This window comes from Penicillium alfredii (genome assembly GCF_028826965.1).
Source record: "Penicillium alfredii strain IBT 34128 chromosome Unknown utg000010l_segment0_segment0, whole genome shotgun sequence".
Lineage (NCBI taxonomy): Eukaryota > Fungi > Ascomycota > Eurotiomycetes > Eurotiales > Aspergillaceae > Penicillium > Penicillium alfredii.
Genome location: NW_026622707.1, coordinates 833,262 through 857,880, shown reverse-complemented (window position 1 = coordinate 857,880; position 24,619 = coordinate 833,262). Strand labels below are relative to the sequence as shown.

Here is a 24,619-nt window from a genome sequence, read left to right as displayed (position 1 = left end):
GGATTAAGGTATTAAGAATAAAAATAAGGATAGAAGTAGAAGTATAAAAAAGCAGAAGCACACAACAAGCAAAACCAAGAACTAGAGAAAAAAGAAGTGCAATATAAGACTACTAGCAGAGAAACACCCTTTATTATAGGGAGTATAAGCAACAATTTCTAATATTTCTAATACCGTCCTTTTCTCCGACCACATCTCTCCCAACGCAACCAGCCCTCGCAAAATGGGGATTTGATATTTGCGGGCGCCCGCCAATTGGCCGTCGATCGCCCGCTCCACACCCGCCAGGATCGAAGCACGTCGCTGGAGCCAATCAGTGCGCGGCTGGGCGTATTCCAAATCATGGGCTCTTCCAAATCATCCGAGTCTTTTCCAGCTTGTTTCCGACTCGCTGTTTTGCTTTTTCTTGTGTGAACATTTTCCTTTTTATTTACTTGATGTACATATATTCTATCAATAATTTAAGCTATTATTCTTTATATTTCAAATTTGATAGTTTTAACGATAAGTATTTTTTCAATCTTTGAATCTATGCATGGTCGATGAATCGTCTGATATGTATATACTACATAGGTATAGACCCAGTACATACTCTCGGTACATCGCGGATGCGTTGTTCCCGAGCCCGGCATGCATTGATGGTTTGTTGCCTGTCCAGGTGATAATAATAGCTACGGTGTATACCTTTTCATCCATCCGACGGGGGTGCACTTACAAATAATCATGCGCACCTCATCCCTGGATCTCTTCCGAAACTTGGGGTGTCTGAGCTATCCCCGGGTACCAAAGATGGACAATGATGTAAATAGTAATTTAAGTATTTACACCGTCTAGATTCCACATACTGTACAGAAGCTTTTTTTTTATTCTTTGTTTCTGGGCTAGGGTTGAGGCGGTCATGGATTCCAATGCGAATCTCAAATCTCAAATATCAAATATCAAATCTAAATCTCAAATAACCTCGCGCATGCATGCATACCACAGCAGGAAGACAGGGATGATATACCCTTTTCCAACACAAAGATATTTTTGTTTCTTTGCACGGACATTCCTCGCAAACCTTGTTTCTCGTGGATCCGCCGTCGATGGGATCCGATTTTCCGCAGTCAGCAATCGACAATCCATGGATGACTCCACTACTATCTCCGTGTTACCTACCGCTTCAAGTATGAAGGCAGATTGGGACATAAGACATGAGAAACTCAGCTATATCGAATATGTAATATGGTTGTTTCTTTTTTTATGGGTATCTGACTGGGGGCAATTATGATACTATGTAAGACAGTAAGAGGTGGATTCCCCCGATTTCTTTCGGTCGAATGGATCACTTTTTTCTTTCTTTTTTCTGAGTCTCTTTTTTTGGTGCGGCTTCTACGTCCCAGTAGTTCCTGCTCCTCCCCTGCCCCCTCTAGCCCCTCATTCCTTCAAAAAAGATCTCCAAGTATGCTACCAACCAGCCCTTGGAGAACAGGTAGGAACTCGTGGCTTCCGATCCCGATCCAATCCCAATTCCGATCCTCTCAATTCTCCAGGCCCAGAAACCCAATCAACACCCCCCTCGCTGTGATCCTGCTCCACCTCGATCCCCCATCGGATCTCTCCATCCGGATGACAAGGATGATGATGAGGCTGATTATCAACACCTTGGTAATCATATCGCTGATGATGATGGTGATTATGATCACCCACAAACCATCCAAGTCTCGTCCGCAGATGTCCCAGCTCCGACTGCACGACCCTGCCACTCTGCAGATCGTCGATCACCCCCAATAACTGGGAACTGCCGGCCACTAACACCAGCAGATCGGCTAGACATTCAATGCCTCGTGCGAGGCTCCTGAAGTAGCGCCGCTGTAGCCCTGCGATTATGGCTGTCGTGAGGATCAGCCACGCTAGTATTCCGATGCTGAGCCAGACGGCGACGGCGTTCATCTGGAGTAGCTCGACGCGGTGGGATATATGCGCTGCTATTGTGGGTTGGTTGTTTTTCCTTTGCGAGGAACTGCTGGAAGTATTATTGTCTTCTTTTTGCGAGGATAGAATCTTCGCTCCCGGGAGATAGTCTTCGACCGCTGGACCGAGGCCCTGCGGCAGACTGGCGTTTACGCGCTGGTAGGCCCAGCCGCCGGTGCTGGTGGAGACGTTGTTGCTCACAAAGTGCTGGAAGAAGGTCGTGAATGTCTTTGTGGCGAGCTGGGTGAATAGATCCGCGTCTAGCAGCGCCGCCGGGTCCTTATTCGCCATGCTGTACATGGCATAGGTCATGAAGTCCATGTTCAGTCCGTGCATCTCGTCGCGGATGTTGTAGGTGTTGTCTTTGAGGTCTTCTATGTTGTAGCTGCCCACGCGGGGTGCGCCTTGGATGTGTAGTGTGTCCGCGGCGGTCAACATCGAGGCCATGAATAGCTGTCCGTAACTAATATCGATGAAACTGTCAGCCATATTTTCAGTGCTTTCCATTGCTTTTTTTTTCTTTCATACCTCAGTGTGGTGTTATAGTAAGTAACTCCGCCATCATCAAATGACCCATTCCGCGGCACGAAATTGTCCGAAAACGCATTGGCCACCTTCTCCGGTTTACTGGTGATATGGTAGGCCTGGATCTCTCCATTCGTCGGGTTTACTGCAACCTCAGCATCGGCCGTCTCGACCAGAGGCATACAGTTGAGAAGCGTCAACGAAGGCGGCCGAGGAAACAGCAAACCGATATCATGGCCATTAGCAACATCGTCATTCATACGAACCCCGGACACGGCACTGCCATGCACCCACTTCGCCGTAAAATTGTGCTGCCAGTCGCGCGTCGTCCATCTGGTGACCTTGCTATTGGGGGACCAGTACCCGACAGCGACGCTGGGGTACGGGTCGCTGCTGCTGCTGCCCCCATTCTTGCAGCACACCACCTGCGATGGATTCACGAACATTGTCGTGCAGCCGGGGCACTCGGTCCAGTTCTGGGAGGGTGTTAGCGGCGTGATGAAACGCGGGAGACCGCCGCGCTGCGCCGTCGTTCCCAGCTGCCAGCCGCCGGCGAGATCGTCTGGGATCGTGCTCCCATTCCACACACTGGAGTTTCCCAGGTCGGTGGGTGTCAGCCAGTTCGAGAGATTGCGTAGGGTATCCACTGGCGGCTGTGTGCATTCGATCCGGGCTCGGATTGCGGTTGTGGTGAAGGAAACGTTGGTCTGGGAACCTCCCGCGGCGCTATTCGCTTGCGCTGCATGCACATCGCCATTGGGGAGAGAGTCGGCGGGTTTGATGTTGCTCAAGTCGGCAGGCACGAAGCTCCAGCCGTCTTTGCTCCATGCGGGCTCGGAGCCGTTCAGGGTCAGCTGGATGGTGGCGGTGTACATCCAGTGCGCGGAAAGATTTTGGTAGAAGTCTGCGAGAATGGAACCTGCATAGTCGTTTGAGTAGTTGCGCATCGTTGCTTGCCCCGTCCGGAATACCAGGGGGATGTCGCGGATTTCTAGCTGGCGTTCCAACGTAACGGGCTTGGTGACAACGCCAGGGCCGTGCTGAAAAAGGGCGGACATAGTGGTAGTAACTAATAGTGGGTATTAGATATCGCGATTTCATCAGCTCCAATCAGGCAAAAAAGATACTTACACAGCGGGGAAAGCGACGTTCCGAATGTGACCAAGAAAAGCAACCAGTGCCGGTTTAGTCCAGCTTTGACAGAGGCGAACAGCCAGTATGAGGACTGGTAGGATAAAAACACCCCCTGCAACAATGGTTGACTACCCTTGGACATGGACAGAAAAGGCTGAAGGCGCCGGAACCTGTCGTCGATGGCACCCCACCACAGACCAATGGCGACTGCAATCACGGTGGGAATCATAGAGAATGGGGCCACCGAGGAGGGACCTTTGTTCAAGGAAGTGAGTCGGATTTGGTAGACAAAGGCCTTCTGATACAAGCCCGATTTCTCTGCGAAGTGGAAGAGCACGGCTATGCCAATAACAACGATCACGAGCAACACACTCAGAGCGAGAAGGGCCGGTAGCCGCAGGAGAGCTGGGGTCCAGTGTGTTGGCCGAGGTGAAAGAATCGAAGGCGGTGCAGTGATCTTGTCGTCCGCTGCTGTCATACCAGATAGGCCCTCGGAATCTGTGTAGTATTGCTTGCCAGCCAATGCTATTTGTAAATCTTCTGCGGAGGACTGATTGAAGGGTTGGAAGCTGGCTCGGGTTCTAGGGTTCTGCATCACCAAGGAAGTGACACCAGCCGTCGTGGCAGGGTCATTCCTCAGATTCAGCGGCCGGCGCTGGAGCCTCGCACATTGCCAGATAGTAATCACAAGACAGAAAGACAGAAAGAATAACACTCCTAGGGCAATCGCGGAACCGGCGACCACAACCACTCGTCTTTCCACAGCGTAGACCTGGCCTAGGACTGTGGTCTTCTGAGAAGCACCCGGATGGGTTAAGGCAGACTGCAGAACCTCGCCGAAGTAGCGCTGCTTTGCCTTAGCAGCCTTGACAATCATATTTGGATCCCTAACCAGGGCAGTCATGTTGTAGTCATAAAGAGCCCCGAGAAGGATCGAGGGACCGCCCAGGATGGCGGTCTGTAAATGTATAATCGAAACCATGTACGTCGACCAGTCTGCATTCAGAGTAAGATCTTGGAATTGAGTGGCGTTGAGAACGTTATCCGGGATGGGCACTTTCTTCCGATGAAATTCGTCCTCGTCGAAGGATAGTTGGGGCTCGCCGCTCGATAACGTCATGGATGCCGTGAGATTTGCCATGGCATAGCTGGATTCGCAAAGCTGGGCTGAGTACTTAGCTCCATCGGATGTCCAAGGCTCAGTAACGATGAGGATCTCGCGGTTTTTGCATTGGGCTGTTTGGTTAGATCTGACCATGGGTGTGGCCGAATTGAGGGCCGCCTCTCCGTTGAAGAAAGTCGACGTGTTAGACCAGCTACCGCCGCCAATTTTGAACAGGTTTTCGTCCTGGCCTATTTCCAGCCCATACTTGCATCCGTCGATGGAGGACCACAGGATGGAAACAGTAGGCTTGGAGCCGTAGGCGCCCCAGGTCACGTTTGTGGTGGACTCGCGCTCCGTTAGCATTGGGGTGCAGTGGAGGTTACTTTTGAACACCATTGTTTCTGCGTGCCATGTCTCAGACGTTGAAGGCAAGGAACTCAGTGGTGCCGTTTGCCAGAAGGCCGGCCAGAACGGGAAGACGGTGTAGTTATCGGTGATCCAAGGTGATGTTGACACATTCTGCAGGAGACTGCTGATCGTCCGGAAGCGGGCACTGTGACCCGCATCGAGAGGCAGAGGCGAGTTGCCCAAAGGTGTAAGCCGGGCGAAGTCAATGGATCGGGGGACTACTGCATCCTTGGAGAACAAGAAAGCAGATGATAGAGGCGAAATCGCCAGGAATCCGAGGAAGTTGACTAACGCTGCGCAAAAAAGTGCCCAGCTGCGTCCACCTTTTCTCCCAGAAAGACCGTCGTAGAGAGCATTCCACCAGGCACCTGGCCTTTGGAGAAGACTCGCTGATGCTTCTGCCCCCTCTGTCCGCGCCAGGCGAGCAAAGGGTTCTGTTCGCTCAACGTCCTCGAATAGCATGGCAGTAAGCTGGATGTAGATCACAGCGATCAGAGTTGGGCTAAATCGCCAGCCAAACAGAAGCATCGAGGAACCATCATCTCGACCTAGACCGTAGTTTGTCAAGGACCTCCAGAATAACAGGAAGATAATTGCAGAAAGGACCAAGGCGACCAGACTGAGCATGCTCAAGAAGGAAGCCCGGAAAGCATACGGGATCCAGTCTGGCGTCTGGACTTCCTCCCGGGTTTCGGAGTCTTCTCGTCCCAAGGTTGAACAACTGTAAGTGGAGTCTTTGCCATTGTTGAGAGTCGAAGAAGAATGGCTGGGACTGCGTGGTTTTCGTTCACTGCTCTTGCTCCTTGAAATGGAGCTGCTCGACCGGGAATCAGACGACCGATCCCGATGATTGAGAATATCCAATGTGGGCTCCCATCTAGTCATGATGTGCGCGCCAGGCGCAACATGTACTCGACAACCGCGTGGCGATGCGAGCGTGGGAATAAAGGAGAAGTATCTGTGAAAAGGTCGATACATAACCCAGGATCCATGATGTATATACTGCGCTGAATTGTTTCAGCTTGGTCAAGGCTCAAGAAAGACCAAAAAAGATGTCGTATATTGAAACCATCCTATTCCGGCAGGGGATGCAGCAGAAGCCCAATGGCAGCGGCCCAGGAGGCGCGCTCCAGATCGTTGCGGGTCAACGGCGCGAGCATAGCAGATAGGAAGCCAGCTTGGGAAAGATAAATGGGTAGCAGAGTTGGCGCCCGGAGAATTTATTTCGGCCGTGTGAAGAGTTGAGAAGCGCCCAGCTGGTGGAGGTTGTTTCGTGTGATTTTCACACACCAGTGTTTCGGATAGCCGCCCAGTGATCCTGAGCCTTGAGAACAACACTTCGAATTGAACCTAGGCTAGAGACGGCTCGTTGGATATCTAGAATGTTTTTATTTCTTATTCATACAAAAATAGATTTCCTTCAGGGTATAGAGTGGGCAAGGATGTAAATTAGATGTTTTAAGCCTGAATATTAAGTCACCGACACTATTAACGTAATCCACTGCCGGGGTAGTCGATTGAGCTTCAGAGGCTTGGCTTGGCGTCGATATTAGCTTACGAACTTCTAGAACAGATAGGTCTTCCTCTCGAGGTATCTACCTATTAGATCTAGCTCGCTTTTGTTTCTGCTTTTTATTAGCTACGTATAAATCCTTATTTTCTTACGCGAGGATCGTAGCGCTATATATCACTAGCTAGCAGCCTTTAATAAGCTAGTTTAGCGCTGCGTTGGTTAGGCTTAGTGGGTTATAAGAACGATATTTTAATAAAGCTTTGATCGACGAAGCCTTGTGTTATAGTTATCTTAGATTTTAAGGTATTTTTGGTGTGAGTTAGTGTACAAAGCTAAATATCTAGCTTCTCGAGGACTTAGTCTAGATTAAATAGGACTAATCTAGTAGCTACGAAGCTATTTTGAATAGTTTCGGCTTTATTAAAAGCTTATAAACGAGTAAGAGGGTATATAGCAAGAAAATCGAATTTATTAATATAGTTAACTTTATATTATATTTATTTCTTAACTATACCGCTATATATCTTCTTTAAAGGCGTAAAGTAGCTGATATTAAGAGATTTAAAAAAAAATACGAGGAATAGATAAATATACAAATTAGAATAATATTAGTCTCATTATATACTTAATCAAATTGAGGAGTAAAATAGCTACTAATTATCGAGGATAAAAAATCGATATTTACTCTTTATATAAATAGTAGTAACTAGGATAAAGGCCCTTTTTAGCTAATGAAGGCTAATTTCGTCTATAGACTAGCTATTTTAGCTAACTTCGAAGTATTAATTAAGAGGTAAATCGTTAAACCAACCCTCGATATAGACCTTGGCTTTAAAGATACTATATAGCGGTAATATCTTCCGGAGATATTACTGTAATTAACTCGATAGCTATTATCTATTCGCGATTCCAGGGTTGTAAATAGCGATCGCCGACTATAGTATTTAGATTGGGTAATTATTTTAGTTATTAAGGTAAGGTCTATCGCGAAACTAGTCTTATTAAAGTTGTATATATTATTATACTGAATATTATTCTCTTTAATTGTCTTTTAGATATAGTTAAACTAGTTATATATCATCTTTAGGTCTTTGTTTTTAGCGCGCTAATAATTATATCGATAGGAGAAGTAAGTCTTTATTTTATTATAACGTTTAATTAAATCAGAGACCTAATTATAGCCTATAGATTAAATAGAGGTTCCAAGGTTCTTTGATCCCCAGAAACCTACATCATCATCGAAATAACATGTTTGCCTATCCCCAAGCTTGTTTGGGATCGGGTCCAGCACCGATAATGTCACCGTCGTGTGGGGAACCCTGTCTGGAAACCTTGGGGGACAAGGTGCTTCCACGAATGGCATCCTTAGCTTATGGCCGGGGAATGGAATAATGGTAAAATCCTGCCAATAGTATTTCGGCAAGTACTATGATGGGTTTAGAATGATTTGGATTTGGATTTGGATTTGGATTTGAATTTTTTATGTTTGATGGTCTGTTTTTCGTATATACATGTGTCATGTCAACAAAATGAAAATGTAAAAAAAGGGGAAGGAAATTCAGCTCTCCCATCCCTCCTGAAGGCAGGCATTTCCCATCATCACAGTCATGAAGGGGAGCCTATTATGACGGGCTATCTAATCGAGAATCTCTAAAATATAAGGGAAAAAATAATATATATAATGGAATGTGAATATGAGCTCCCGAGGGCTTCTCCCCGCAACAAACAAAAAAGGATTTGGATCCGGGTATTGAAAGCGAATCATGCTTCGGGTGATGGATAGTCGTACTTGGCAAGTGGTTCTTGCACATGTTGAAAAAGGAGGGGGAAGGATAATTGTGTTCATGTGTTCATGTGGAATTTGCGCTTGAGAACCCGAGTTTCATGACGGGCCAAATGAATCGCGGCCTCGTAGGTGGGGAAAAAAAGGGAAGGATGAGGTAGGGGATGGAAATGCTTTATTCGTTGCTCTCGTCATCGCTCTCATTTGGTTCCATCCAGCCGCGTGACATCTCCACTGCCTTGGACCACTGCTTGTACATGCGGGCGCTAGCTTTGGTGGAGATTTTGGGGTTAAAGGTGGCGCGGTTGGCGCGGTTCATGTACTTGAGGTCCGCAAAGTCTTTCCACACGTCGATGGCGAACGCAGCCGCGATCGCGGCTCCCAAAGCCGTTGTTTCGTGCATCGCGGGGCGCTCGATGGGGATTTGGATGATATCGGATTGGGTCTGGCGAGAGGTATACAGTGTTAGTGGTCGAGCTTGGGGGAAATAGACTCCAGATAGAAATAAGAGACGTACCTGCATGCAAATGTCGGAATTGCTCATGCCGCCATCCACGGCCAATTCCGTCAGTTTCTTTCCACTGTCCATCTCCATAGCGTCGAGGATGGCCTTTGTTTGGAAGCATGCGGCTTCCATGGTAGCGCGGGCAATATGCCCTCGTTGTGTGTGGTGGGTGATTCCCCCTAGCAATGGTCAGCGGAATCATAGGCAAGGCAAGCGGTGAAATTTTTCACTTACAAATGGTTCCCTTGGCATCGTCAATCCAGTAGGGTGCAAAGAGACCACTGAATGCCGTCACGAATATACAGCCTCCGTTGTCCGGTACGGTCGCAGCCAAATCGCTGACCTTGCGCGAGTCGCGGAAAAAGCCCAAGTTGTTCATCAGGAAGGAGACACCGCTGCCGGCCACAGCCACGCTGCCTTCCAGCGCATAGACGGGCTTGCGATCGCGGCCCAGCTGGAATCCTACGGTACCCAGCAAGCCGTGTTTGGAAATGACAGGTTTTTCCCCGACGTTGTAAAGCAGGAAGCACCCTGTGCCGTAAGTATTCTTGGCCATTCCCGGGGTGAAGGCGCAGTGGCCGACCAGGGCTGACGCCTGATCACCCAGACAGCTGGTGATGCGGACCCCATCCAGCGGACCCTCGCAGATCTCGCCGAAGCCTTCGCGGTCGGCCGAAGGAAGAATCTCCGGAAGGTGGATCTTCTTGGGATCGATGCCGAAGAATTTCAGGAGGCGATCGTCGTATTTGAGGGTTTCGAGGTTCATGAACATGGTGCGCGAGGCGTTGGTCACGTCGGTGACATGACGCTTGTTCTGGGGACCTCCATTGAGATTATAGATGAGCCAACTGTCTACGGTTCCGAAGGCGGCTCGGCCGTCATCATAAGCCGACTTGACGTCTGGGAGGTTGTCCAGCATCCACCGTAATGTGACCGAGGAGGGGTATGTTGAGAGGGGCAAGCCACAGATATTGACCAGATCTTCGGCGCCGGGTTTCTCCTTCAGTTCGCGGACCAGGTTCATGGTCCGCGTGTCCGTCCAGGTGATGGCATTGTGCAGCGGCTCGCCGGTCTCCAAATCCCAGACCAAAGTGGTTTCCCGTTGGCTGGTGATGCCGACGGCCTCGACGTCGGATCGAGAGTGGCCCAGGGCGAGGAAAGTTTTCATCGCCTCCTCTATACAAATGAAGACGGACTCGACCAATTCATAGGGGTCCTGTTCGTGCCAACTGGTTGCGCGAGGAAGAAATTAGTGGGGTCCGTCCCTGGGCCACAAATGGAGGGGTACTGGAAGGGGTCAAAATTGACCTACCCGGGATTCTCGTGAATTTGACGGAATTCCGTCTGGTACTTGGCGATGGGAACACCAGTGCAGTCGAAAATAATGAAGCGAGTGCTCGTGGTACCCTGGTCGATGGTACCGATGAAGCGCTCCTTCAGGTCGTCTCCGCGGCGTTCCTCATCCTGCAGTAGCGAGCGATTCCCATCGTCGGTTTGCTCTGGTTGCACATTGACCTCGACCTCGGTCTCGGGCTCGTTCTCGAATTCTTGGGCGGGCTCTGAGTCTCCGTCGACGCTCTCAAAATCCAAATCGAAGGGGTTTCGCATCTTCCGAGAAAATGTGTGCGAATGCGAGAGGGGAGAGAGAGGAGAGAAAAGAAAGAGAGAGACAGAGAGAGAGCAAGAGAGTGTTGTGTGGGATAGGAGAGAGTCCGAAGGGACGGAAGATTAAAGAAGTGTGGGGGAGCGATTTACGTCCAAGGAACTAAAGGGAGAAAATGACGATAGGAGGGGTTTTTCTTCTCTACAAGGTGGCGGTGTTGGTGATACGGGGACAAGCTCCCGTGGAAAAAAAAAGTGGAGCGTGACGTACGAGTGACCACGGGGGGAGAACTCGGTATGCCAACAATTCGGGATCAAGGTCGGGGGAGTCGAATTCGGGAAAGTTGGCGGTTGGGGGGAAGATGACAAGATGTGGTTTCGAAGAGGATGAGAGTTGAGGTTGAGTCACGGGGGAGTTGGGCCTGAGGATCACCGTGAGGAAAACGAAGAAAAAAAAAGCGAAAAGAAAGCGACAAACAAAGTGGACAGCAAAAGGCCTTTAACGCGCCGAGTGGGGTGGGGGAAGGCCCAAATCCGGTTCGGGGGGATTTTTTCTGATCAGAAGACCTTCAACCCCCCACTTGCATGGGCACGTCCATTGATGGATCTATACCTAGGTATGCTTATAGATATAGATAGTCTGAGAAAGAAGAAAGACTGGGAATATACAAAGTACCCCTAGAATATCGAATATCGAATATAGAACATAACAGAGAACATGGAATATGGAATATGGAACATGGAATGAAGTATAAAAGACTAAGAAGAGATTCTCAGATCTACTTGAATCCCCCCCCTGCTCCGCACTGTAGCCCCATTGAACACATGACACTCTCCATTTTTCTCTGTCCCCTTGGCTTCTAGAACTCCCCCTTTTTTAATTGTTATTTTCATTTTCCAGTGCTCCTATTCACGGAGAAATGCAGTGTAATCGGAGGAATGAGAAATAACCGTCTATTGCGGGCTAAGAACAATCTTCGAAGCCCAGTGCCCCCTCTGGGAACCAATAGTGATGCTAGTGTCATACACTATTCCTTCGACCTTATCGTCTTTTCTTTTCTTTTTTTTTCTTAGGGTAGATCATTTTTCCCCTTGGCTACATCAATGACCTTGGTTTTTTTTTTTTTTTTCTTTCTTTCTTTCTTTCCAAGAAACTTGGATATGTTCTCTGATTATCAAAACCGGGCAATAGTGGATGACGTCTTGGATCTAATATCCAATTGGCACAGGAAAAAAAAAGCCTGGAGAAACCGGTCTTGTTCGCCCCGGCCTTGGGGTCCTATGAGAGACTTGTCTCGGTCTTGGACGCGTGGAGAGACATGCCCAAAATCTGCCAGGGACGGGGACGTGCGAGGGGCAAAGTAGATCACGCGAGGGGAAGAAAAAAAAAGAAAAATTCTAGAGTCGATCCACCAGGAATTCTTGTTCGCGACCCTGTACTGTCCTACACTCAGAATGCACGTCTTACTCGCTTGACCTTCCCCCTTTCTTTCTTCTTTCATGCCCAGAAGTAAACTATGTGGTACACGCTCCAATTCAATGCCATTCCTAATATTTATATTTACAATTAGATTCATAATTTTAATATAATATCATATAATATTTATCTTCAAGCGATCTGGAAAGGATCGACAATGGAACCCTGCATGCCGTATCAACCGATTCTCCCCTGTCTGCAACCAGGGAATTTCGGCCGCTTCGTCACCAGGGCCGATCCGGTAGCCCGACCTCGAGAACCATAAATTATTAATCCATCCAATTTATTTAATTTTATTTATTAATTAAGAATGGAGAATTACTGTTTTTGAGGTTTATGCCGGCCTTGAATCCGGTTTAGTTGACATGCACGTGGCTCTCTTGTCGTCCCTCAGAGCACTATATATCCTCCAAGTACGTGTTGATGCCATTGCAAATATACTTTCCAAAATGAACAAATGAAATTCAGCGACCGCCCTGGTAGGGTTCTGCGTATATTCTACAGGAATTCACAGGTAATGCAAACATTGAAAACCTCCCCCCGGGGATTCATCCCCTCGGTTTTCTCTTGGATTTACTCGGAGTCCTGGCCGAGCTCAGCCCGGCGGCGGGCATCAGCCTCCTCCTTCTCCTTCTTCTGCAGGAACACCAGAGCATTGATCTTGTCGGTGATGGTGTGCTCCGAGGTGATCGTCTGCTGGATCTGCTCGCGGCCGATCAGAGTGGCCACGATGCTGGCACCCACCACGAAGGTCAGCACGAACCGGTACATGCCGTACCAGTGGGGGGCGCGGCCGGCAGCGGCGGCACGGGCGTCATTGTAGTAAAGGAAAGTGAAGGCAAGGAACTGGCTGATCAATGCGTACTCCACAGGGAACAGCAGCGTCGGCCAAGCCACGGCCGGGGCAACCACACCGGCCGCATAACGGCGGTAGCCGAACTTTCCGCCGTAGCCGGCCCACTCAAGACCCCAGTGGATGGCACCGAGGAAAGAGAGGATCTTGACAAGAGTGGTGATCAGCGACGCGTTGACATCAAAAGACGTTGACATGAAAAGAGATGAGGGTTGCAACTTACCACCGCACCGTAGCCAACCTGGATCGGCTCCAGCATGTGCAGCATCAGCTCCGCGCTTTGGCCGGAGAAGATCAGACCGTCACCGAGGCTGGCGGCACGGTTGATCTCGTAGGAGAGGTAGACGGTCTCGAGAGAGGTCGCCAGGTAGGGGACAACACCGGCCATACCGATGTAGAGTGCCTCCTTGGGGACCTCAGCCAGGCTGAAGGTGTCCTTGATCACTTTCTATACTCACAATATCCAATTAGCCCTGACCCCATCATCGACGACAAAATACTACCGGTTCCTTGTGCGGGGAAACTTACCGCCTCGGACTTCATACCCGCCATCACATCAACATCTTCCTCACCCTATCACAAGCCGGGAGATTAGCCATTGGGTGTCTTGACAATTCGTTCAAGCGATAATTCCCCCTTACCTTGGCCGAAGAGGACGAGTAGCGCACGAGGGCGGTGGTGACGGGCTTGTGAGCAGCGAGCGCGAAGCTCGGCGAGACAGTCGGGCGGATCGCATGGCGGGCGGACGAGGTCAGCGGGGCCTTGAAGACCTGGTTGCCCAGAGTCGAGCGGGCGACAGAGGCATTGGAGCTCGAGGCAGCCCGGAGGAGCGAGCGGGCAGCGGCGGTACGGTACAGCATGGCGGGGAGAAACAGCTTTTTTCGTGAAGTCGGGTTAGCGATCGCGGGATAGCGAGAAGCCTCGGGTAAGACCCAACCCACCCAATTGGCCTGTGAAAAATGCTGGAAAGGAGATTGAGTGGAGAGGAGGGTATCAACCCGGGCAGAGACTCGAGTGCGAGGTCGGAGACGCCGTGGGTTTCCGGGGCAGGGAGCAAATAAGAGTATCCAGAAATGAAGTGACCGAGTGGTGAGGTGTGCTCTGCCTTCGGGCGGACCGTAGCGACCCGAGCTGCACCATTGGCAGCCTCAGGCAGAACTGGAGCGCCCGTCTGTCTATGCACGTGACCCCCTTGCACGGGGGGCGCAACCCTAGGTGACTAATCACCACGGGGCCCTACATGTACATACGTCACTGTCACTGCCCAGGTCTTTTGCTGTAAACACGGCGTATACGCCAGTACAATACACGAGGGGCTTTGGTACCCCATCAGTACATCGCAGAAGCATGTGTAGGCAGGCTTTAAATCAGACGCTGGGCTATTTTTTAGGCCGCCAATCGATCATCGAGATAATATTAGCTACCCAAGTCCTAGGAACTTTGAAATACTTTTAATGTTGGTTCCTGATAATTGGAAACGTAAGAGAATGCTTGTACCCTGTATGTACCCTGTACTTGTACCCGTTCCCAGTTTGCGTAATGGATAGGGACAACGGCCGCTCTTCCTACTCCACGCAATCAGGGCCATTGGCTTGGCTTGAACCCTCAACATCGCTCTGGCTTGGTCCAGGGTATCGAATTATCAATTTGTCTCTCATACCTCACCCTCACTCCCTCATAACCTAGCCATCTTATCACCCACATCGATTCCCGCTCACCTCGGTGGTTTCTCCGCCTCGGTATCGCGTGCAGCCTTGTACCCGCTCTGCTGGATGGCTTGAATTTACCCGATCCTAAGCATCTTTGAAACTCATTCGGATCTGTATGGAGGTCTTGTCCTGATAGCGAATAGCCCAAATCACTCGAGACAGCTACTAACTGGCCCGTTGTCACCCTGAGTTAGACCGATCATCATACGATCCGCGGCACCCAGCGCCATCCCCTCCTGGCCATAGAGCCCAACCACCGGGCCCGGTCTTTGGCCGCACCCTGCAACCATGTTAGAAGGCCTGGTTGCCAACCTTCTCAATCGCTTTCTAGGGATCTACGTCAAGAACTTCGATGCGAAACAGCTCAACATCGGAATCTGGTCCGGCGATGTCAAACTGCGCAACCTCGAGTTGCGTCGGGAGGCACTCGACCAGCTCCATCTGCCCTTGAACGTTGTCGGGGGTCATCTGGGTGAGCTCACATTATCGATCCCATGGTCCAATTTGAGAGGGAAACCCGTGAAGGTCGATATCGAAGATGTCTTCTTGCTCGCAGCCCCGAAGGAAGATGCGGATTATGACGCGGAGGAAGAAGAAAAGAGAGAGCACGCGTTGAAGATGGACAAGATTGAGAGCGCCGAGATCCTGCGCGAACGAAATGCTGAAGGCATGAGCCAGGAAGAGCAGCGGCGGAACCAGAGCTTTACTCAGAGCATGGTCACTGCGGTGGTGGATAACCTGCAGATCTCGATCAAGAACGTGCATTTCCGCTACGAAGACTCAATCGCTTCTCCTGGTCATCCGTTCGCCGTCGGTCTGACGTTGAAAGAGCTCAGCGCGGTCAGCACCGACTCGGAGTGGAACCCAACCTTCATTCAATCCACCTCGGGCACGACGCACAAATTGGCCGTCCTTGGTGCTCTATCCGTATACTGGAACACCGATGCGACTCTTCTGGGAACTGGAAGAGGGTCTGATATTGGTGCCGAGGCACAAGGAATCAGCCATGACGACCTCATGGAAAAGCTTCGAACATCCATCGACAGCGACGAAGGAAATCAGTTCATGCTTCGTCCCGTCAGTGGGCGTGCAGGGTTGGAGCTCGATAAATCGGGCAAATATGATCGCCCCGCCGTCAAAGCACGCTTGTTGTTTGATGAACTCGGCTTCGTTTTGGATGACAACCAATACCGGGATGCCTTGATGCTGGTGGACCTGTTCCACTATTTCATCCGTCACCAAGAGTACAAACGCTTCCAACCCAAAGTCACACCCAAGCAAGACCCCCGTGCTTGGATGCGATTTGCCGGAGAGGCCGTCCTCAGCAAAATCCACGATCGCAACAGACGATGGACGTGGGACTACATTAAGGAGCGCAGGGATGACCGTATAGCATACATCAACTTTTTCAAGAAGCAGAAACGAGAAGAAGCCTTTACGCCGGATGAGAAAAAGGAGCTGGAACGGCTGGAATGGAAACTCAGCTACGAGGATATCCGGTTCTGGCGATCACTGGCACGAAATCAGCTCCGGAAAGAGAATGTCGGTATTCAAAAGCCTGCGCGCCAACAAACCTGGTCGGAATGGATCTGGGGCGCACCCAAGGAGGAGGAGTCTGAAGAAACAGCCATGACCGAAGAGCAGCGACAGGAGCTCTATAACGCCATTGACTGGGATGAAAAGAAGGCGCTTTCTGAGAGCGTTGACGTTCCCCGCGAATGGGTCAAGCTTCAAGTCAATTGGAGTCTTCGTGCGGGTAGCTTTACCTTGAAAAAGGATCCACACGGAGCAGCAAACGAAGTGATGAAGCTGGTTTTCGACAATTTCCGAGCCAAAGCTCTTCAGCGTCCAGACTCCTACCTTCTTGATCTAGACCTCGGAGGCTTGAAGATGTACGACGGCACGACCGCGGGGAGCCTTTACCCTCAGATTGTCAAGGTCAAGGATTCGCTCCCCGAGTCAGCAAAAGGCCAAACAGACGACGACGACCTGGCTTCTCAGACCAGTGCAGATGTTATCGAAGATGAAGATAGCCTCTTCCATTTACAGCTGGAGAAGAACCCGCTGGAAAGCGATGCCGATTCGGCTGTCAAAGTCAAGCTGAAGAGTATCGAGGTTATATACAACCCGCGATTCCTTGTGGGGATAGTCAAGTTCTTCGAACCACCAGAGCGGCACATGGAGTCGATCGGGGCCCTTTTGGACACCGCAGGAGCCACAGTCGAGGGACTGCGGCAGCAAACCCGAGCAGGCTTGGAGTTTGCTTTGCAGGAGCACAAGAAGGTTGACGCGCAGTTTGATGTCCACGCGCCCTTGATCATTGTGCCAGAGAGTATCACCCAAGAAAGCTCACTCTGCTTAATTCTGGATGCGGGTCACGCCAGTGTTAACAGCGAGCTGGTCGATCGTCAGGCGATGCGGGATCTCCAGTCCAAACAAAAGCGGCAATATGAAGAAGAGGACTACAAGCAGCTCGAGCATCTACTTTATGATCGATTCTTGATCAAGCTCGATTCCACGCAGCTTTTGATCGGACCTGGCGTTGAGGCGACGAAAGCACAACTCACCTCTACTGTCGAATCCAAGAACTTCCATATCATTGATCGCATCAACGTGGATTTTGTTCTGGAGATGTGCATTGTTCCGAAAGTGACGCAACTTACCCGGACACGCATATCGGGACACCTGCCGGAACTCCATGCTTCCATGTCTGACACCAAGTACAAAGGCCTCATGAAGCTGATCGATATTGCAATTCCTCAGTTTGACGATGGCAAACAGTCATCTGACCCAGCAACGGCTGCGGCTGCGGCCAAGGAAGAAGAAGCGGCAATCGCCACAAGGGCCAGATCAGCATCTTTTCAACCTGCAGTTCGACGGGATTTACCTGTTGTGGACGATGATTTGGAAGCCGAAGCGGACAATGACCAGAACCAGAAAAGTCTGGATACTCCGGCGAACATTCACCGACGCGACTTTGAGTTCAAATTTACCGTTGGCTGTCTACGTGGTTCTCTTTTCCGCTCCGACTCTAATGATCCGCAACGGGATCATTTATTGGTTGAGCTGGTTGCTGAAGGCTTTGAGCTGGACTACTACATGCGCCCTTATGACATGGTTGCCGAGGTAATTCTCAAGTCTTTGAGTGTGGACGACTACATCGAGGAGAACCCAGTTCCAGAATTTAAGAGAATTATTTCGTCAAAGGGGTTCAACGCCGACGAAGACAAAGATCTCTTCCACCTGAAGATGGTTCGGGTGAAGCCTGAGTCTCCTGAATTCGAATCAACATACGAAGGCGTGGGCATGAATCTTGACATATCGGTGTCGACAATTAATCTCGTCGTGACAAGAAAGACTCTTCTTACGCTTTTGGACTTCATCCTTCATACCTTTACAAGCCCTCAACAACCGGCTGATGAAAGCGCGCACCCAGACAAGGCCATACAAGGCCCAGCCAACGTGGCGCAGGAGCCCCAACAAGCCGGGAAGCTTCGGATCAAGTCGAACTTGAAGAGTATTGCTTTGGTTCTGAACAATGATGGTGTTCGCCTGGCGACTTTGAGTCTTAATACCGCTGATGTTGGAATCTTCCTTGTGGGCCGCTCTATGGTCATCCAGTCCCGGATAGGCAGCTTGACCCTGGTTGACGATGTCAACCTAGGGGCTCCAGAAGAGTCTGATGTCCGGCGTCTGCTGACCATCGAGGGAGACAACTTTGCGGATTTCAAGTATGAGACCTTTGATCCAGACAGCGACACGTACCCCGGATATGACTCCGAGGTCTACTTGCGATCTGGTTCCATCAAGATTAACTTCCTCGAGGAGCCCTACCGGAAAATCATCAACTTCCTTGTCAAGTTTGGCAAGATGCAAGCCATATTCAATGCCGCTCGCCAGGCCGCAGCGAACCAGGCCAACCAGCTGCAGGAGAATGCCTCGCGGATGCGGTTCGACATTGTGGTTAAGACTCCTATCTTGGTGTTCCCACGAGTGATGGCAGATGATAGACCCCGCGACACAATCACTGCTCACCTGGGTGAGATCTATGCAAAGAATGACTTTGTGCCTATGGACGATGCTAGGGATAGCCCCGCCGTGAATGTTATCTCTACTGGTGTACGCAATATCCGCCTCACCTCAAAGTTCCATTTCGAAGACGGCGGGGCCGAAGAACTGGAAATGATCCAGAAGGTGAACCTGGACTTCAGCATATGCTATTCGGAGCACCAGCCGAACAACCCACGCTCGGATATGGAAGTCGAAGGCTCTTTATCTCCTATCAACCTTCGGATTTCGCAAAGTCAACTCAAGTTCTTGCTGGCACTGTCCAAATCGATACCGGGTGCTTTTGCAACCGATGCCGAACAGCAACAGCTCGAGGCTATGGAGTCTTTGCCCTCATCTGTGACCGAGCCTACAAGGGAAGCCACTTCCAAGGCCGTCCAGGCACAAGGAGCACCCGCCGATGCCAGCAAAACCCAGGAAACATGGGTGCGGCTGGATATGATCTTCAAGGTTGATAGCGTTGGACTCGAGCTTATCCTGGCAAATGACAACCAACCGGTTGGTCGCTTGGAGGACTCTAGCTTATCCAAGTTCTCTCTCAATGACACCAGAGTCAAGCTCCGCATGCTGACAGATGGGTCGCTGGAGTCGGAGCTCCTCATCCATTCGTTCTCAATTCGAGATAGCCGCAAACAGGACACGAACAAGTTTAGAAACATAATGTCCTTGATCAACAATGACGTGAAGCAGCAGTTCTTGGCTAGCGTCTCCATGTCTCCAGGGCCTGACAAGCATCTGATCGCGATGTTGACCATCGATAGTCCTCGCATTATGTTCGCTCTGGATTATCTGTCCGCTCTTCAGTCATTCAGTCAATCTGCATTTGCTACCGACGAACCGACTGAAGCCGTGGAGGAAGACTCTGAAACACCCGAGGAGTCAGAAGTAGGATCTGTTGCAGCTGCCAACAGTGATCAAACCACGACTGAGGCATCGGGTGGAGATGCTGCCGGTGGAACGACGACTGTGTCTTTCCGGGTGAACCTGGTTGACGCCCAAGTTATCATGGTGGCTAACCCAGCAATCCCCCACTCTGAGGCCATCGTTCTTGGGACCAAAGAAATACTCATTTCCCACCAGAATGTCTCAACCTTGCAGATCGAAAAGGTCGGCATGTTTTTGTGCCGCATGGACAAGTTTGAGACCAGCCGGCTCCGAATTCTGGATGATTTCACCGTGGAAATAACCGTGGATAGCCGACCGCAAGAAAAGGGATCTGCGTTGACTTCGATCGGGGTGCACGTCGAGCCACTGGTTCTTCGATTGTCGCTGCGAGACATCTTGATGGCAATCCAAATTGTCAACAAGGCCTCCGAGATGAGGGCTCGAAATACTCAGCAGATCGAGGGCGGAGAAGCAAAAAAACTTCCGGATGGTAAAGGCACGAGAGGACGATCTGCCAGCAAAACGTCTGCGACTATGGCTACTAGAACCCGGCGGCGCGTCAGCCAAACAGTCGAGACCATCGACAAGAAAATTGCTCCGCAGAGCTCGGCTGTTCTCAAGCGCGAGGAGTTGTCCGCCAAGGTCGACGGTGTTAGAGTCATTCTCATCGGTGACTTGCATGACCTGCCTCTCCTGGATTGGAGTGTCAAAAAGTTCAACGTGGATGTGCGGGACTGGTCATCAACACTCAACGCTGACACGAACTTCGAGACATTCCTTAATGTGTACAACTTCTCCAAGTCGTCCTGGGAGCCATTCATTGAGCCATGGCAACTGGGCTTCCACATGGCCAAGGAAGTTAACCCAGATGTTCTCTCGATTGATGCCTACTCGCACAAAACCATGGAGCTCACGGTGACATCAGCCACAATTGCACTTGCGTCCAAGTCCTTCCAGTTCCTCTCCACCGATGAAGACGTTCTCTCCAAGCCAAGAGGCGCAGATGCCCCTTACAGAATTCGCAACTACACTGGCTTTGACCTTCGGGTATGGGCTGATGTCAGTGCTGGAGAGGATGGACCGGCAGCGAAATTGAGCGATGGAGAGGAATCCCCATGGCGATTTGAGGATTCAACGGCTGTCCGAGAGACTCTTAATCCAGAAGGCCATGCCGGTGTGGTAGGGGTCAAGCTGGAAGGAAGTGGGTTTGACAGTATCAGCCGAATCCCTGTTGTGAGAGAGGGCGAGGTTGTTTACAGTCTCAAACCCAAACAAGAGCATGTCCTTCACCGGCTGCTCGTCGAGGTCAAGCTGGGCGCCGACAACGTCAAGTATATCACCTTCCGCTCGCCGCTCCTGGTCGAAAACAATACGCAGATCCCGGTGGAACTTGGGGTCTTCAGCCCCGGTGATGGGCACCTCTTGAAGATTGAGAAGGTTCTACCTGGTGATGCCCGACCAGCGCCAGTTGGATCGGCGTACCTTCATTCTGTGGTCGTTCGTCCTGACCAGGGCTTTGGTTATGACTGGTCGAACGAGCAACTGTTTTGGAAGGATCTTATGCGGCGACCCACCCGAACGGTCAAGTGTGTCAGTGAAAATGGGCAGCAGTCACCGCCCTTCTATTTCCAGGTGAACGCGACCTACGATAACAAGGACTCGCTTACAAGCATTTACCCCTACATGAGGATCAGGATCTTTGCTCCTGTGGAGATTCAAAACTTGCTGCCCTACGACTTCAAGTATCGCATATATGACAAGAATACGAAGAAGGACTGGACAAACTTCTTGCGAAAGGGGGTGTCAGCCCTGTTCATGTCGTGGAGCTATCTCACTTGCTCCTGCTCAGCATTGACCTGGAAGATACAGTCTTCCGGCAGAGCGAATTCGCCATCGTCAACGGGAATGCTCAGGACTATCGCAGAGAGCACACCCTGTCCCTGAAAGATGAGCGGGGTCTTCAGCTGAAGTTGAAACTCCATTACTTCAACATTCCCGACAGTGGCGGTGCTTTCAAGGTCTCTGTTTACAGTCCATACCTGGTCTTGAACAAGACAGGGCTTCCCATGGATATCCAAAGCAAGGCTTTTCTGCAGTCTGCGCGAAATGCCGCGGGACAGGGCCTTAGAGCGGACCCGAGAGATGGTGGCCACGCACTCCCCTACATGTATTCATACGCCACCGAAGACCAACGGAACCGGTCTATCTTGAAGGTCGGTGATTCTGCGTGGAGCAAGCCGCAAAGTTTCGAGGCCATCGGTAGCACCTTTGAGGTCGTCTTCCCCGACCGACAAGGCAGATCCGAGTTCCATTCCGGTGTGTCTGTTGTCGAAGGCGAGGGCAAATATAAGTTGACCAAGGTGGTCACCATCGCGCCACGGTTCATTCTGAAGAGCAAGCTCAGTGAAGATCTTCTGGTGCGCGAGCCAGGCTCGTCCAATGTTCTGCAGATCAAGAGCGGAGAGTTGGTCCCACTTCACTTTCTCCGGCAAGTGGCCGAGAAACAACTCTGTCTGTGCTTCCCAGGCGTCAACAACCAATGGTCATCTCCCTTTAACATTGCCGATGTTGGAACTGTCCATGTCAAGCTGGCTAAGGCGAACCAGCGCCAGAAGCTGATCAAGGCGGATGTCGTCATGGAGGGTGCGACGCTGTTCTTGCACTTCAGTTTCGAAACCCGGAACTGGCCTTTCTCGATGCGCAACGAGAGCGATATGGAGTTCATCTTCTACCAAGCCGTAAGTGCATCCCCCGGTGTTTGTGATCTGAAAAAACTAATCGATTGGATTAGAATCCGAATGTGGAAGATGACGAGGACGACCAGACCAGTGGCTGGCGTCCTATTCGGTATCGCTTGCCGCCACGGAGCATCATGCCTTATGCATGGGACTATCCGGCGACCAAAAACAAGTCTCTTGTGTTGACTTGCCAAGGAAAGGAACGGCATATCAAGCTTGCTGAGATAGGCAATTTGATTCCGATGCGCATCCCGCCCACGCAGCCTGGTGGATATCAGAAGATCATCGATATCAATATTGTTGCCGATGGTCCCACCCAATCGCTTGTGCTGTCGAACTTCAAGCCGTCAAAGAGCATGTACAAACAGCGGAATGGGCAATCATCGCAGACCAGCACGAACACTGGCTTCGAGGTCAAGGAAATGAGTTCTGATGTGAACTTCAAGGCCCAGCTTCGCCTAGGAGGCATTGGGATTTCTTTGATCAACCAGAACCTGAAGGAACTGCTATATCTCACATTTCGTGAGATTGAGATCAAGTACAGGGAGTCGAGGCTGTACCAGACCCTTAATACTACGATCAAGTGGATCCAGATCGACAACCAGCTGTATGGTGGTATTTTCCCCATCTTGCTGTATCCCAGTGTGGTTCCAAAGACCGGCAAGGAAATGGAAGCCCACCCGATTTTCCACGTGATGGTTACTAGGGTCAAGGATGACTCGTACGGTGTTCTCTACATCAAGTATGCGACATTGCTCCTGCAACAGATGACGCTCGAGCTGGACGAGGACTTTGTCCTCGCTATGCTGGACTTCGTCAAGATCCCGGGCGCGTCGTGGACCGAGGCCCAGGAGGGCAAGCTATGCGATGAGGACCTCAACATTCCGGAGCCGCAACAGGCAGAGGCTGGGCAGGATGTGTACTTTGAGCTTCTTCATCTGCAGCCCATGCAACTGGACATTTCCTTCATGCGGACTGAGCGTGTCAATGTGGAAGACGCGATGCAGCCGTCCAACCCGCTCATGTTCTTTGTCAATGCCATGACCATGTCGATGGGTAACGTCAACGACGCACCTGTTCGACTCAATGCTCTGATGCTGGAGAACGCCCGCGTTTCCTTCGGACGGTTAGTGAGCAACGTCCGCGCGCACTACACCCAGGAATTCTTGCGCCAGGTTCATATCATTCTTGGATCGGCCGACTTCCTTGGAAACCCAGTCGGTCTTTTCAACAACGTCAGCTCCGGTGTTGCCGCTATTTTCTACGAGCCATATCAGGGTCTGGTGATGACGGACCGACCCCAAGAGCTGGGCTACGGCATTGCAAAGGGAGCCACCAGCTTTGTCAAAAAATCCGTCTTTGGATTCTCGGACAGTATGGCTAAGTTCACCGGAAGTATGTCCAAGGGTCTCACCGCTGCAACCCTCGACAAGGAGTTCCAGAACCAGCGTCGTATGTCCAAGGCTCGCAACCGCCCTAAGCATGCGTTGTATGGTATCACGGCCGGTGGCAATGCATTCGCGAACAGCTTGGCCAGTGGCATTGGCGGACTGGCACGCCATCCGCTGCAAGGTGCCGAGAAGGAAGGCCTCCAAGGGTTCTTCAAGGGCGTCGGAAAAGGTGTTTTAGGACTAGCTACCAAGCCCGCCATTGGCGCGTTTGATCTTGCTTCCAGTAAGTGGAAATAGAACCCCCCCATTTTAGAAGTTTGTGACTAACAAATCCCCCTCTCCCTACAGATCTCGCGGAAGGCGTTCGCAACACCACCACAGTCTTCGATGCTGAAGGTCTCGACCGTGTACGACTCACTCGTTTCATCGGGACCGACGGGATTGTTCGCCCGTACTCGCAGCGGGAAGCGCTTGGCCAGTTCTGGCTCAAGACCACGGAAGATGGCAAGTACTTCAACGAAGACTACATTGCGCATCTGGAACTCCCTGGTCGGGACATGCTGGTCATGTTGACCTACGCGCGGATCATGCTTGTGCGGACTAAGAAGCTCGCCACCGAATGGGACATTCGTCTCACCGATATCCAAACCATCTCCAAGGAGCGCACGGGCATGAGCATCACGCTCAAGGGCGGTGCCAATGGGCCTTTCATCCCAGTTCAGGATGAGAGTGCGCGCAACTGGTTGTACAGGCAAATTGCCGTTGGTGAGTACAGATCTCTAAATTCATCTTTATCTGATTACGTGCCATGTGCTGACTGATGTGTCGTAGCGGTCAACGCTTTCAATGAGAAGTATAATGGAAGGGGATAGAGAGGGGCACCAATGCTCCTAACCTACTGGTGTGTGTTTTTACGATTCATGAAAATGGAATGCTTTCATTCTTGGGATGGAGAAGACCAAAAATACAG

General features: G+C 50.8%; 4 protein-coding genes across 4 annotated transcripts; 1 reads left to right on the top strand and 3 right to left on the bottom strand.

Annotated features, from left to right (window-relative positions):
- Nucleotides 1–1,446: 1,446 nt before the first annotated feature.
- Nucleotides 1,447–6,010, bottom strand: NUU61_007868 (DUF3433 domain-containing protein; the record flags this gene model as incomplete). The annotated part of the gene is made up of 3 exons (XM_056658393.1): nucleotides 1,447–2,416; nucleotides 2,482–3,547; nucleotides 3,610–6,010. The coding sequence occupies 3 exons, from the start codon at nucleotides 6,008–6,010 to the stop codon at nucleotides 1,447–1,449; spliced, it is 4,437 nt and encodes a 1,478-aa protein (XP_056508686.1).
- Nucleotides 6,011–8,596: 2,586 nt separating this feature from the next.
- Nucleotides 8,597–10,534, bottom strand: NUU61_007867 (glycerol kinase; the record flags this gene model as incomplete). Its single annotated transcript, XM_056658392.1, has 4 exons — nucleotides 8,597–8,866; nucleotides 8,939–9,105; nucleotides 9,161–10,155; nucleotides 10,239–10,534. The coding sequence occupies 4 exons, from the start codon at nucleotides 10,532–10,534 to the stop codon at nucleotides 8,597–8,599; spliced, it is 1,728 nt and encodes a 575-aa protein (XP_056508685.1).
- A 2,044-nt stretch (nucleotides 10,535–12,578) lies between these two features.
- On the bottom strand, nucleotides 12,579–13,718 carry NUU61_007866 (DUF3429 domain-containing protein; the record flags this gene model as incomplete). The annotated part of the gene is made up of 4 exons (XM_056658391.1): nucleotides 12,579–13,004; nucleotides 13,082–13,306; nucleotides 13,387–13,431; nucleotides 13,500–13,718. The coding sequence occupies 4 exons, from the start codon at nucleotides 13,716–13,718 to the stop codon at nucleotides 12,579–12,581; spliced, it is 915 nt and encodes a 304-aa protein (XP_056508684.1).
- A 1,137-nt stretch (nucleotides 13,719–14,855) lies between these two features.
- Nucleotides 14,856–24,521, top strand: NUU61_007865 (membrane morphogenesis protein VPS13; the record flags this gene model as incomplete). The annotated part of the gene is made up of 5 exons (XM_056658390.1): nucleotides 14,856–21,322; nucleotides 21,370–22,258; nucleotides 22,312–23,932; nucleotides 23,998–24,414; nucleotides 24,481–24,521. 5 exons carry the CDS (start codon nucleotides 14,856–14,858, stop codon nucleotides 24,519–24,521), a joined length of 9,435 nt encoding a protein of 3,144 aa, XP_056508683.1.
- Between the last annotated feature and the right edge of the window lie 98 nt (nucleotides 24,522–24,619).